Source organism: Mytilus edulis, chromosome 13 (assembly GCF_963676685.1).
Source record: "Mytilus edulis chromosome 13, xbMytEdul2.2, whole genome shotgun sequence".
Taxonomy (NCBI): Eukaryota; Metazoa; Mollusca; class Bivalvia; order Mytilida; family Mytilidae; genus Mytilus; species Mytilus edulis.
The window spans coordinates 65439020-65451534 of NC_092356.1; the positions used below are offsets into that span (position 1 = coordinate 65439020).

The 12515-nt window shown below is 32.6% G+C and overlaps 1 protein-coding gene across 1 annotated transcript; it reads left to right on the forward strand.

Moving 5' to 3' along the window:
* Nucleotides 1-2355: 2355 nt before the first annotated feature.
* LOC139499977 (E3 ubiquitin-protein ligase TRIM71-like) lies at nucleotides 2356-9879 on the forward strand. The gene is made up of 2 exons (XM_071288648.1): nucleotides 2356-2411; nucleotides 7750-9879. Exon 2 carries the CDS (start codon nucleotides 7752-7754, stop codon nucleotides 9432-9434), a length of 1683 nt encoding a protein of 560 aa, XP_071144749.1. The 5' UTR covers nucleotides 2356-2411; nucleotides 7750-7751; the 3' UTR covers nucleotides 9435-9879.
* Nucleotides 9880-12515: the final 2636 nt, after the last annotated feature.

Here is a 12515-nt window from a genome sequence, read left to right on the forward strand (position 1 = left end):
AATTTAGACACATAAAGGTATTAATTTATAATGATGTCCATACTTAATATTATCAGCAATTGTTTTCCTCTTTACTGAACATTTAAAAGTTAACTTGAGTGCTTAACTTTGCAGTTAAGGACATGAATGTGAAGACGTGTCATGCGTACAGCACTGTATCTAACACAGTACGATCTTTAGAATCGTGATCAACTGACTTTTTTATAATTGTTTCAAAGACTTATCTTTTAGTCAAAGAGAAGAGGAAAAGACAAAAGTGATCTTGAATATCATTAGTCGAAAGGTGTTACTTACAATACCGAAACCTAATTTTATTTAATCAAGCGGCAGTCAAAATAAGCCTAACTAGAATCAAATGCCCGATTTTATTAAATAGCAAATGTATATATCACATCTGGAACAAGTTTGATTACAGTTTACCGAGCACCAGAGATAATAGACGAATTTCTATGGGGTTTATTTTTCTCTGTCACTAGTTTATTTTGCTTTGTTTTGTAGACTTGTGAGGGAAAAATTTAATTGATATCTTTTTTGCCGAATTGTGCTGGTTATTGCTTCATTCAGTAAGCACAAAAAAGTAAAATATAAAAATATAGAACTCCATGCAAAATACAAACTGGAAAATTCCACTATCATATGACAAAATCCAAAGTTTAAACACATCAAACGAATGTTAACAAATTGTCTATATTCGACTTGGTACAGACGTTTTCTTTTGTAGAAAATGGTGGATTATAGCTATATAAACCTCTATCTCCTTTGTATGAAAGTGGTATAAAATTCAATTTGATTGACAACACTAACAACACAACAAAAAAAAAAACAAACAAAAATTTCTAAACAATATCAATGTGTTCGTTTGGTGGACAGTAGATTATTCTTCATCTTTGTTTTTATCTAGTCGTCTTATTTACAAACATGGATGTAAACGAGCATCGTTGAAAGCAAACATTTTGTCACATGGAGTTCTTTTTTTAGGGGATACAGTTCATAATCAATCACCATACAATAGTCAAATTGAAAAAAAAATATGTGATTACGAAAATATGAAATAATGTTAAAATGGATGCAAAGACTCCGACATTTCTAACTATTTTATATAAATTATGAACGGCATATTGTTGTCGTCGCTTTCTTTTGGCGATTAGCCACCAAAAAAGAAAAAAACAAAGACATTATCTCTTTTTTCATTTTCATATCGTAACCAAATTATTGCTTACATATAATACAATAACTGTCCTCCATTTGATGTCCAGACATTAAAACTAATGAAAAATCATTTGAATTGGTTTTTTTTTTTATTTATTTAACCGTGTACATTTTGAGCACTGTTAATTGGTTTTGAAGTTTGTTCTGAGTTTGAAATTTAGTTTTTAAGAGAGAAATTGTGTAGCTTTTGCAAACAGATTGTATTAAAAATGATTACAAGTTGTCGATCTTGTTCAACTTTACATGCGTAATACTTTTTTTTATATTTGTAATGAAGTAATCGCTACTGGTGGTTGTGGTTCGTTTCACAAATGTAATTTCAACTTTTTGGACAGAATGAAGACATGCCTCATGTATTCTCCACCCAAAACATTACAAACGAAAACAAATAGACTTTTTTTTAATGTTAAATCAAATTCTTAATCCCATTCAAGAAGTTTGGATTAAACGCAGAGACAGCGATACTTGTCAATGTGTATATCTGCTTTATTTTGTGTAGTGCTATACAAATGGTTTGCTCATATACAAGAATAGAAGTGGTTTGCGCAACGCAGACAATGAAAGATTGTAAGCAGATTTCAAGATTGGTACATTATTCTACAAATGAATTGTAACGCTTGAAGACTTTTGTAAGACTCTTCATGTCAACTAACAGTCTGCTGATAATAGACTTAGTAATGCAATTCTTAGGCGTTTACTACAAAAGTTATAAAAGTTATAAAAACAAAAAATACATAACTCCAAGATTATAAAAAAAACCCCGAGAAGTCCATACAAAATGACAAAATCAAACGTAATCAATCAACGGAACGAAACCCGTTTAAGATGTTACTTATGGTATGCATCAGGAGTCTTTATGTTGTGTTTTCTATTTTGTGTGTTAAAACACTGTATTTTTTGGTCTCTTATTTTGTCCATATGGTATCTTTTGCATTTATTTTGTGTAAAAAAACTTAGTGACACGTACAATAAACAAACGAATGTGTTGATCGTTACAGAATATCCGTTTCACAAATGATAGTGAAAATCGTAATAGGATTTGATTGAAATTCATTTTCGTCTCGAATCTAATTTAGAACTTCGCATTTTGTAAATCCCGCCATCTCAACTGTAAACAACGTGTTATCAGATAAACTTGCATTAGTCATATGACAAAACAACTTCCTGGTTGAAATTCCAGCGACATTTTAATGTTACAATAGGTAAGTGAAATGTAATAATTATTGTAGAATTGATAATATGTTGATGCACATCACAACTGGACAGTGATTTGTGTGCATCATAAAATGGATGTTTATTGATATTGTTATACATATATATTGATACACTTGTTTTCGTTGGATTGTATTTGAATTGTCTCCCCTTGACTTAGGTTGTCATTTACTGTTGTTATCTATTTTGTGATTCCTTCTAACATGTCCTGTCTTAAACTTTTCTGTAACTGATTTCTGATGGCCTCTTCCGGTACCTTTCATGTTTGACATCATAGTATTGACATAGTAAATAAGAACTCTTAAATGATTTACGTCAATGGGATAGCTTTGTTGAATTATTTTCTGTTAAGTCCATTTTGGTTATTTACTTTTGGGTTGAGTAGGTGTTTAACTATTTATAGATAGTGCTAAAGTGTAATTGTGCTTAGGTCATTTTTGTGTTTTTGTGTTGTTGATTTTGTTTCTTATTAACTTTTTCTTTATAGTGTACACTAGAACACACCCGCTGGTCCGTGACTGAATTAAAGTTTATAACTATTTTTAAGTCTCTTTTCAGCCTGGGTATTTAGTATTGATATTGTCATCTGATAAAGTCATGCTGTTAATAAGATGCACAGTTTTCTCTACTTTCAAAATCTTTCTGATTGAAACCGTCGACCTGGAACTTATCAATTATTGGTAATATAATTATTTGAAAAACAATAGGGCCTGGAATGGAGTAATTTTTTATCAACAGCATTGTCCAATATTAGTTATGAATAAAGTTGAATTCTTTGTTTCTCTGTTTTGCGTCATGCCGGCTTACACATTGGAATCTGTACCTATACGCCTTATTTTAAGTCTAGATTTTTAGTATTCGTATTTCCATTTTTTACAGTCATACTGATTAAAATAGTACAATAGGAAACAATGTGACAATGATAGAATTTAGTCATGTCATCCCTATGACTATGCACCGTGTATATAACAAATCCTAAATACACCGTTTGGTGGTGCACCTGTCAGGTGCGGAACGTACAGATAAGGTATAGGTAAAATTTGAGTATATTTTTGGTATCGGTATCGGATTCTACCCAGAACTTGTAAATTACTGGCAAAAGTAATTATTGGGAAAACAAACGGGTCTGGAATGGTGTAATTGTTGTCAACACGATTGTCCTATATTAGCTATATGTGAAGTTGAATTCTCTGATTTGTCATTTTTACCCCAAGACAGCTGACAAATTGGACCTTGTTATTTAGTATTATAGACATGCCATTTTGTTATTCTTTGTTGAAACAGTTATTTGTTTAATCCAATTTTTGACATTTTTACCTTTTATGTACGCTCACACATCGTATCTTTTTCGGGTAATTAACAATACTGATAGCGTTTGACATTTTTAGCCGAACAATTTTACATAACTTAAATTATTGTATGCTGGTTCATATTCTGGACGCCAGTCTTTGCTCCTTTATAATATAATTCACTAACAAAAAACAATTATGAGGCTTAGAAATGGAAAAATATTAAATACTAAACTTGTTCAAAGGGTATCTACACGTCTCAATCTTCAAAATCGGTTATCTAAAAATACTACCATCGCTAACATTTTTAACAATAAAAATCGTGGTTACCCTTCTATCGATAAGTGTCATGCCAAAAAATGACTTCCATGTCCCCGTCTTTCCACCGACAATACGGTAAGATCCACGTTTAATGGTCGCACATTTTCTTTGAATTTTGAAACTGATATAACTTGAAAAACAAACAGTATTATTTATTTACTCACATGAAACAAACCGGGATGTGGTATTCAGTACGTAGGAGAAACTGGACGATATTTATCTAAACGCACTCAAGAACATCTGTATCGTTTTAAAAGACCCAATAAATTCAAAAGTATCATTTACCAACACCTTAAGAAGAACAACCATCCTTTTAAATATTTAGCAGTTCAACCTTTAGAAGTAGTAAATAAGCAGCCTTGTGAGTCTCATTCAAAGTTTGTACGATCACGGAAAATAATTGAATTAAATTGGATTAAAAAATTACAGACAGTCTACCCTCTCGGTCTTAATGATAATATCATGGGAATTGGTAATATATCTAGAACCGATTCCGTTAACATTTTGGATATAGTTTCTAAAACTGTTCGTAAAAACCGTTCTCACGGTCGTAGAACAAATCGCAATCAAAGAAATTTTCGGACCAATCATACCAATATTTCGGACCTAATTTCTATTTCAAAAAACAACGGCAGACATTATCTGTTAACAAAACTCTGTTCATTACCGGTTAATAAGTTAAATGAAATTTTGGAGGATTGCAACACAATTTCATATAGCAGTCCTAAGTATGAAATTGTTCAAATTATTATGGCATATTGTTATTCTAAACTATTTCCCAAAATTGATCGTCCTGAAGATCATAAAAAACATTTTATTAGAATAAAGTATGTCAATAAAGGTTTGGTTTTGTAAATATTGCCGGTATATTTAACGACCATTCTGTTAAAGATTAAATTCGTGGATATTTTGACAAAACTGAACTACCTCTTATTTGTTATATTTACAAGAAATCCACCCGGAAATTTGTGTTTAATTATAGTCAACTGTGTAAAGATGTTAATATCAGTGAAAAAACACCTACTTCATGTAATTGTAGTACCTCCGAATATATTTATGGACCCATTTCCCATGTTATAACAGGAGATCTTAACATCGTTCAAGACCGAGAGTTAAAATCATTCCTCAGTAAAGGACCTAAATATCGTCCCCCGTCAATTATTAATTGGAATGAGTGTCGTAATATCATCCACGACTCACTCCATAATTACTGTATGAAATGGATAAAACGGGAAAAAGCTGACAAAAAATCTTTGGACTCTTTTTTTAATTCAGTAATGAAGATAGGTGATATACGTATACAACATTTTAAAGAACTTTTTACTATTAACAATAACCACAAAAACCCTATTTCTCGTATCAAAAATAAACTAAAAGAACTAGCCAAGAATTTTTTTTGTCCCGGCCGATAAAGCTGCTAATAATATTATTATTGTTTGACGTAAATTTTACATTGAGGTTCTGAAAAAAGAAATCACCAATTCACCAACATTCCAACTGACTCCATTTTCAGAAAACGACATCTGTAACAAACATAAACTTTTAGCTACCGCTTTACAAGCAGAGCCAAATACAATGAAAGTCCCAACTATGTACTGGCTTCCGAAGCTACACAAAACACCTTACAAATACAGATTTATTTCGTCTTCAAGCCATTGTTCCACTACTAAATTGTCTATTCTTCTTACCAGCACATTTGGTACCATTAAAAACCTGATAATAAATTGTTCAAGAACTCGTTGGAAGTACTTGATAAATTGCATGCTTATATTGGTGATTTTGAATCTGTTCAAAGTTTTGATTTTTCTAACTTGTAAACCACATTGCCTCACATTCTCATTAAGAAAAAATTCACAGACCTAATTAAATGGGCATTTAAAAAGTCAGAATGTGAATATATATGTTCAAACTCTTTTAGGTCATTTTTTAGTAGCAATAAACAAAAAAACTATGTCAATTGGACATGCTTTGATACTATATATGCCCTTGAATTTTTACTAGATAACATTTTTGTTCGCTTTAGGGGTTTCGTATATCGTCAGATTATCGGAATTCCAATGGGGACTAATTGTGCACCACTTATTGCGGACCTGTTTTTGTATTGCTATGAGTTACAATTTATGACAAAAATAAGCAAAGACCCATCGAAACAACATCTGATAAACAAATTTAATAATACTTTTAGACATTTGGATGATATTTTGGCTCTCAATAATGACGACTTCAGTATGTATATTAAAGGAATTTATCCTGTTGAACTTACTTTAAATAAAAGTAATACTAACAATGACCACTGCCCTTTCCTCGATCTTGATATCTATATCACTAACGGAAAGCTGAATACTAAAATGTATGATAAAAGAGATGATTTTTTATTTCCTATCGTTAATTATCCATTTTTAGATGGTGATGTTCCCTTGTCACCAACTTACGGTGTTTATATATCTCAACTTGTACGATTCGCTCGTGTATGTAACAATGTTTTAGATTTTAACGAGAGAAATTTATGTATTACTGAAAAATTATTATACCAGGGTTTTCGATATCTCAAACTAGTCAAAACATTTACTAAATTTTATCATCGGTTTATGATCATCATTCGTAAATATAGCTCAACATGCAGACTTATTATACGTTCAGGTATTGCACATCCAATTTTTCATGGATATATTTTTTATAAAGCACAAAGGTGTCAGTATTCACCTCAAAAACTAACAAAACCTTTGAATAGACTTATTAAGAAGGGATATAGTTACGATACTGTTGTCAGGTCATTAAAGATTGCATATTTTGGCGTTAATATTGATTCCCTTATAGGGTCTTTGCATCGGAACTAAACACATGACACGGGTTATGTTCTTCTCATATATGTTATGATGGTATGATACTAAACCCCTAACGGGAAGGATTGTGCCTGATGTTCATATGATGAAATCATAATCTTTCAGTCAGTTTAATTGAAGTCTGGAGCTGGCATGTCAGTTAACTGCTAGTAGTCTGTTGTTATTTATATATTATTGTCATTTTGTTTATTTTCTTTGGTTACATCTTCTGACATCAGACTCGGACTTCTCTTGAACTGAATGTTAATGTGCGTATTGTTATGCGTTTACTTTTCTACATTGGCTAGAGGTATAGGGGGAGGGTTGAGATCTCACAAACATGTTTAACCCCGCCGAATTTTTGCGCCTGTCCCAAGTCAGGAGCCTCTGGCCTTTGTTAGTCTTGTATTATTTTAATTTTAGTTTCTTGTGTACAATTTGGAAATTAGTATGGCGTTCATTATCACTGAACTAGTATATATTTGTTTAGGGGCCAGCTGAAGGACACCTCCGGGTGTGGGAATTTCTCGCTACATTGAAGACCTGTTGGTGACCTTCTGCTGTTCTTTTTTTCTATGGTCGGGTTGTTGTCTCTATGGCACATTCCCCATTTCCATTTTCAATTTTATTGTCAATGTAATAAAATTATATGTGACTGTCATACAGGTGAGAAGTTTATCTTGCAATAAAACCAGGTTCAATCCACCATGCATGTTGTACATAAATAAATGCTTAAACCAAGTCAGGAATGTGGCAGTTAGCTTCCTTGCGTTTTGTGTGTTTAGGCTTATTATTATGGCACCTGATAAAGGACTTTTCGTTTTGAATTTTTCTTGAAGTTCGGTATTTTCTTATTTTACTTTGTTTTGTTATAAATTTCGTTTATATTTTTACAGCAATGGCATCAAATCCTAAATTTTGCGGTATATGTGATCAACTTCATATCACAAAGCCTTCAAGCGACTGGTGTTCCGAATGTAACCAAGCTCTGTGTACCGAATGCAAAGGTTTCCATGCTCTGTCAAAAGCTTCACAACACCATTCCACGATATCAATATCTAACTACTTAGCTCTTGACTCCTCCTTTTCTCAGGTCAAGGGTCACTGCTCTGTACACGACGACAAGTACCAATTGTTTTGTCAATCCCACGATTGTTTACTTTGCCTGACGTGTCTAGAGGAACACACAAAGTGTGGAGACGTCGTTCGTATCAGCAAGTTAACCAAAGATGTCAAAACTTCCGAAAGTTTCGTCGACACTCAAAAGACTATGTCAGATATCATATGTAACCTATCAAAGATACAATGTCATCTCGAGGAAAATGTATGCGAGATTAAGAAACAAAAAGAATCAATTCTCCGTGATATAGCTCATATGAGGAAAGAAATCGACAGCCATCTTGATAAAATTGAGAAATCTCTGAAAATAGAATTAAGTAAAGTAGTTGAGGATCAGTGCGATAACACTTTTTGTAAGACTCTGGAAGACATTAAAAGAAAGAAAATAGACATTGAAAAATGTCAGCTGGAAATGGATGACCTGAATCGATATGGGTCAGATCTCCAAACGTTCTTTGGTTTGCGGGAGATATCAGCAAAGACAAGTACCATTGACCAGTGTTTACACACATTAGATGACGATAGTAGCTTGAATAGAGTGTCGATTTCTTGTAAAATTAATACAACAATTTCAGGATTTGTTGGAGAAGTAGCGAGATTAGGAACAATTCAGGTGCAGAAAATTCAGAATAAAATTAATCTAGAGAGATCGAAGGACAAACAGGCACAGTTAGTAGGTGTGAGAAATAAATCTATAAATGATATAAAGCTAACGTTGGTGAATACTATCAAATTAGATGCATGTGTTTCCGGATGTTGTTTTCTTCCTAATGGAAACATTGTCATTTGTGATCGTTCATATAGAAATGACGGTGTAAAAATATTAAATCCGAACGGAGACCTTTTATCGAAATTTCCCCTTCCGCAACATTTAGCTTTAGATGTAACGTGCATTAATGACAGCAATGTAGCTGTATCATCAGATATGAACAAGCAAATATATATCATAAACATAGATACAAAGGCAATAAACTTCATCCATACTAAAGAGGCATGTCATGGCATCATACACAAAGATGGATCACTAATGGTTTGCGTCAAAGGAAAAGGAGTACAAAATGTCAATATCCAAAATTGGAAAAACACTTCGATTGTGCCGTGTGATTTAGGTGTGTGGTCTTATATTGCAACAAGTGAAAATAAACTGTATTATACGAACAATAAAAACCACTCCGTAACATGCTGTGATATGGAAGGTAATATCATATGGACATTTAAAGACGAGAATGTTTTACAGGATCCCCGCGGTATAGCAGTTGACAATACGGGAAATGTTTACACTGTCAATTACAGTCAACATACATTAATTGTGCTTTCTGTAGACGGACAACACAATAGACAACTTTTGTCAAAAGAAAACGGACTTTTAAATCCATTTGCAGTGGCTTATGACAAGATTCAAAATCGTATTTGCGTTGTTAATTTTCAAGATAAAGGATTTTTGTTTGACGTAACAATTTGATAGAAGATAGAAGTAAGACTTATGATGTAGTTTATTTTTTTTATAATGTTTTGTGTGTGCAAGTGTTTTGGGGAGTTTTTGAATGACTGATTTTACCTTCTTTACATAAATTATCAATAAACAAACAAAAATGCGATAAGTAGAAATTGAAATTACAAAAGAAAATTATGAAAAAAATCAGTAATACTTAAAAGTAAATTGTTGATTGTTTTAGAAGAAGGCATAAAATATCTATATGTTTTGTTAGTGGCTTACTAAAGGTTCTGTTTATTCAAAGTTAAATTCTCATCGATCAATATTCCAATATTCATATCAATGTAATCAATAAAACAAAATGGAACAAGGACAAGTGCGTCTTCGATATAAGTGTTACTTATTTTGTTGTGAAGCTTGACGTTTCAATTATTTCTGTCGACAAATAAATGATGTTGACAGTTAAAACTCAGTGGTGTCGTTTTTGCTTATAACTTATGATTTAGCATCAGAAACACAGCCCTGTCTATAAGTTTACATATTGTGAACTTGATCCCATGTAGTATAACAATTACGATATGTTAACGCTACACGACGAGGATAGGGTTTCCTTCGCCTGAGGAATCGCATATGTATTGGTTAATAATTCAGTCTGCTTAAAAACGAAAGATATCAGCGAGACAGTCAATCTCATAGATCGAAAACAAACTGACCACACCTATGAAAAAAAAGGATAACAGACAAATGAAAACAAAAGAGACACAACGGAGAAAACTAAAAACTAAGCAACACGAACCCCACCAAAAACTGGGGGTAATTTCAGGTGGTCCGGAAGGGTAAGCAGATCCGGCTCCCCATATGGCACCCGTCGTGTTATTAAAAACCCGGTTAATAGTCTACTTCGGTAGGTCACATTGGTGGTGTAAAGGGAAGTGGATGTAGTTACGACATAAGGAACATCCAATATTATCTGCGAAACGGTTATTCCATACCGGTCAACCAACTCGTGATGGCGTCTTTTAACTTACGAAGGGATGATTTCAACTTCACCATGTGGAACTCTTGGTTTAATACCTTTTCTTGTGATTACTTTATTGGTTGATATTTGCTTTAAATTGTCTTTCAATTTAAATTGCTTAACATCATAATAAAATGGGTTTCATACGTGGAGCAGGATCTTCAAACCCTGCTTGACCACCTAAGTCGACCATTGGAGTTTATGTTTTGTGTTGCTTAGAATTCAATTTTCTATTTAGTAGTTTGGGAACTTTGTTCGTCTTTTCGTCTTTTTTCTATGTCATTGACAGTATCTTTACGACTTACTTGATTTAAAATTTTATAGCAACTCCGTTTAGACCTTCAAGTTACGGTAGTGTTCAAATTTAGTTCACTGCGATATATTTAAGATGCGGAAACTCAATGAAAAGAAGATTACTAAGTGCAAGAATTCATACATTTATCCAAAATTAGAATTAATTTAGATGTTTTACTTTTGTCTTTGAGAATGTGTGTGACTTCTGCAATATATGAGTACATAAACGAGTCGACTGACTTACAATAAGTGTCCATATGATTAAGAAGGTTTTTTTTATTAAACTGTTATTCACCAAACAAAAACTAAACAAAGTCAATCAAATGGTCAAAATTATGAAATAATATTATTGCTTTTTTTATTCATTGCTGTTACGTATACTCCATCACAACATACTACATGAGAAGGGATCACGTGAATCGCCAAAAAATTGTGCAACGCGATAACTTAAATATTTGGTAATTTACAAAACGGAGAAAACAACAGAAAAGGAAAATCCATCTTCAATGCAACTTTGGTACAGCCACAAAATGGGGGTACATTTAAATCAGCTTTACGTGCAGACAAACCACTGGCCCATCTAGACCAAGTGTCATAGTACTATGTCATACAATAGCGATGTCAACAGTGAAGCTTCAAACATGGTGAATATTTATTCAATAAATTTAAAAACTATCATTTCATTTGGAAAGCAGGGTCAACATGGTGTCTCTACTACAGATAACTATCTCAGGTAACTACGGCTATAAATTTGTTATGAACAACGATCCTATCAGTTTTCATTAACAATTCAGTTAAAAATGGCAGTATTCAAAATCACTACATCACCGGATGTATGAACTATTTTTATTTCATTTTTGGATACACTATTCATCAATATTTAAGTTCCATCAACGACATTTCAATTTTTGAATGCCTTTGAACAATGGACAAATGATAGTAAAAACTTTAGAAAGATGTTTAGTCGAACATCTATTGTTAAAAATAAGTAGTTCTGTAGATTCCAGTTAAAATGATGGAAATTTGTATCGTTAATTTTAAGTTTATTCAAATGAAGAGAAGAAAAAAATGGTTTGTTTGGTTTTTTCCTCAAATATCCTGTTTCATGGAGGGTTTTAGCACATAAGCAACATTCCTATTTGTATGTAAATTCAAATATGAAAATATGAAAATAAGAAGTAGTGGTATGAAAAGTTCTTCAGTAAGTAGTAAAAGCAAAAATATAATGTACTTCGGGGAAAATAAAAAAGGAAAGTCCCTTATCAAATTCTCAAACACATCTAACGAATGGATAACAACTCTCGCATTCCTGACTTGGTACAGGTATTTCCTCATGTAGAAATCCAGTTCTAATATTAATTCAAAACAATATATGAGATAATCTATGTACTTGAACTACAACGTATATGTCGCATGGAGACAATACGGAGCTCCCATAAGGATTACAAACCCATGTTATCTGGGTTTTTCGCTATTTTGTACATTTTTCCTTTTATATTTTTTGTGATAATTTTTCATATCATGCTACTGTCTAACGATGGAAAATTTTCGCTTGAAACTAAGGAGGCACGTGGCGTTGCTAATGAAAATGACACGAAATTGAAAACGTCGTCATAGGTAAAATAGCGATAAACAGATTTTCATTGGTCATCTCAACTCGATTGCCGTACCGGCTCAAGCGAGAAAATCAATTTCATTGAGATGATCAACGATAATCTATATTTAATATGGGTTCTAAATTTAAATATGGATTCATGACCTAACAACATTGATTCACTCAAAAATACCCATTAGCT

Bases quoted from the DNA above. Each gene is read 5' to 3' on its own strand.
- LOC139499977 (XM_071288648.1), top strand. From the start codon at position 7,752: ATGGCATCAAATCCTAAATTTTGCGGTATATGTGATCAACTTCATATC.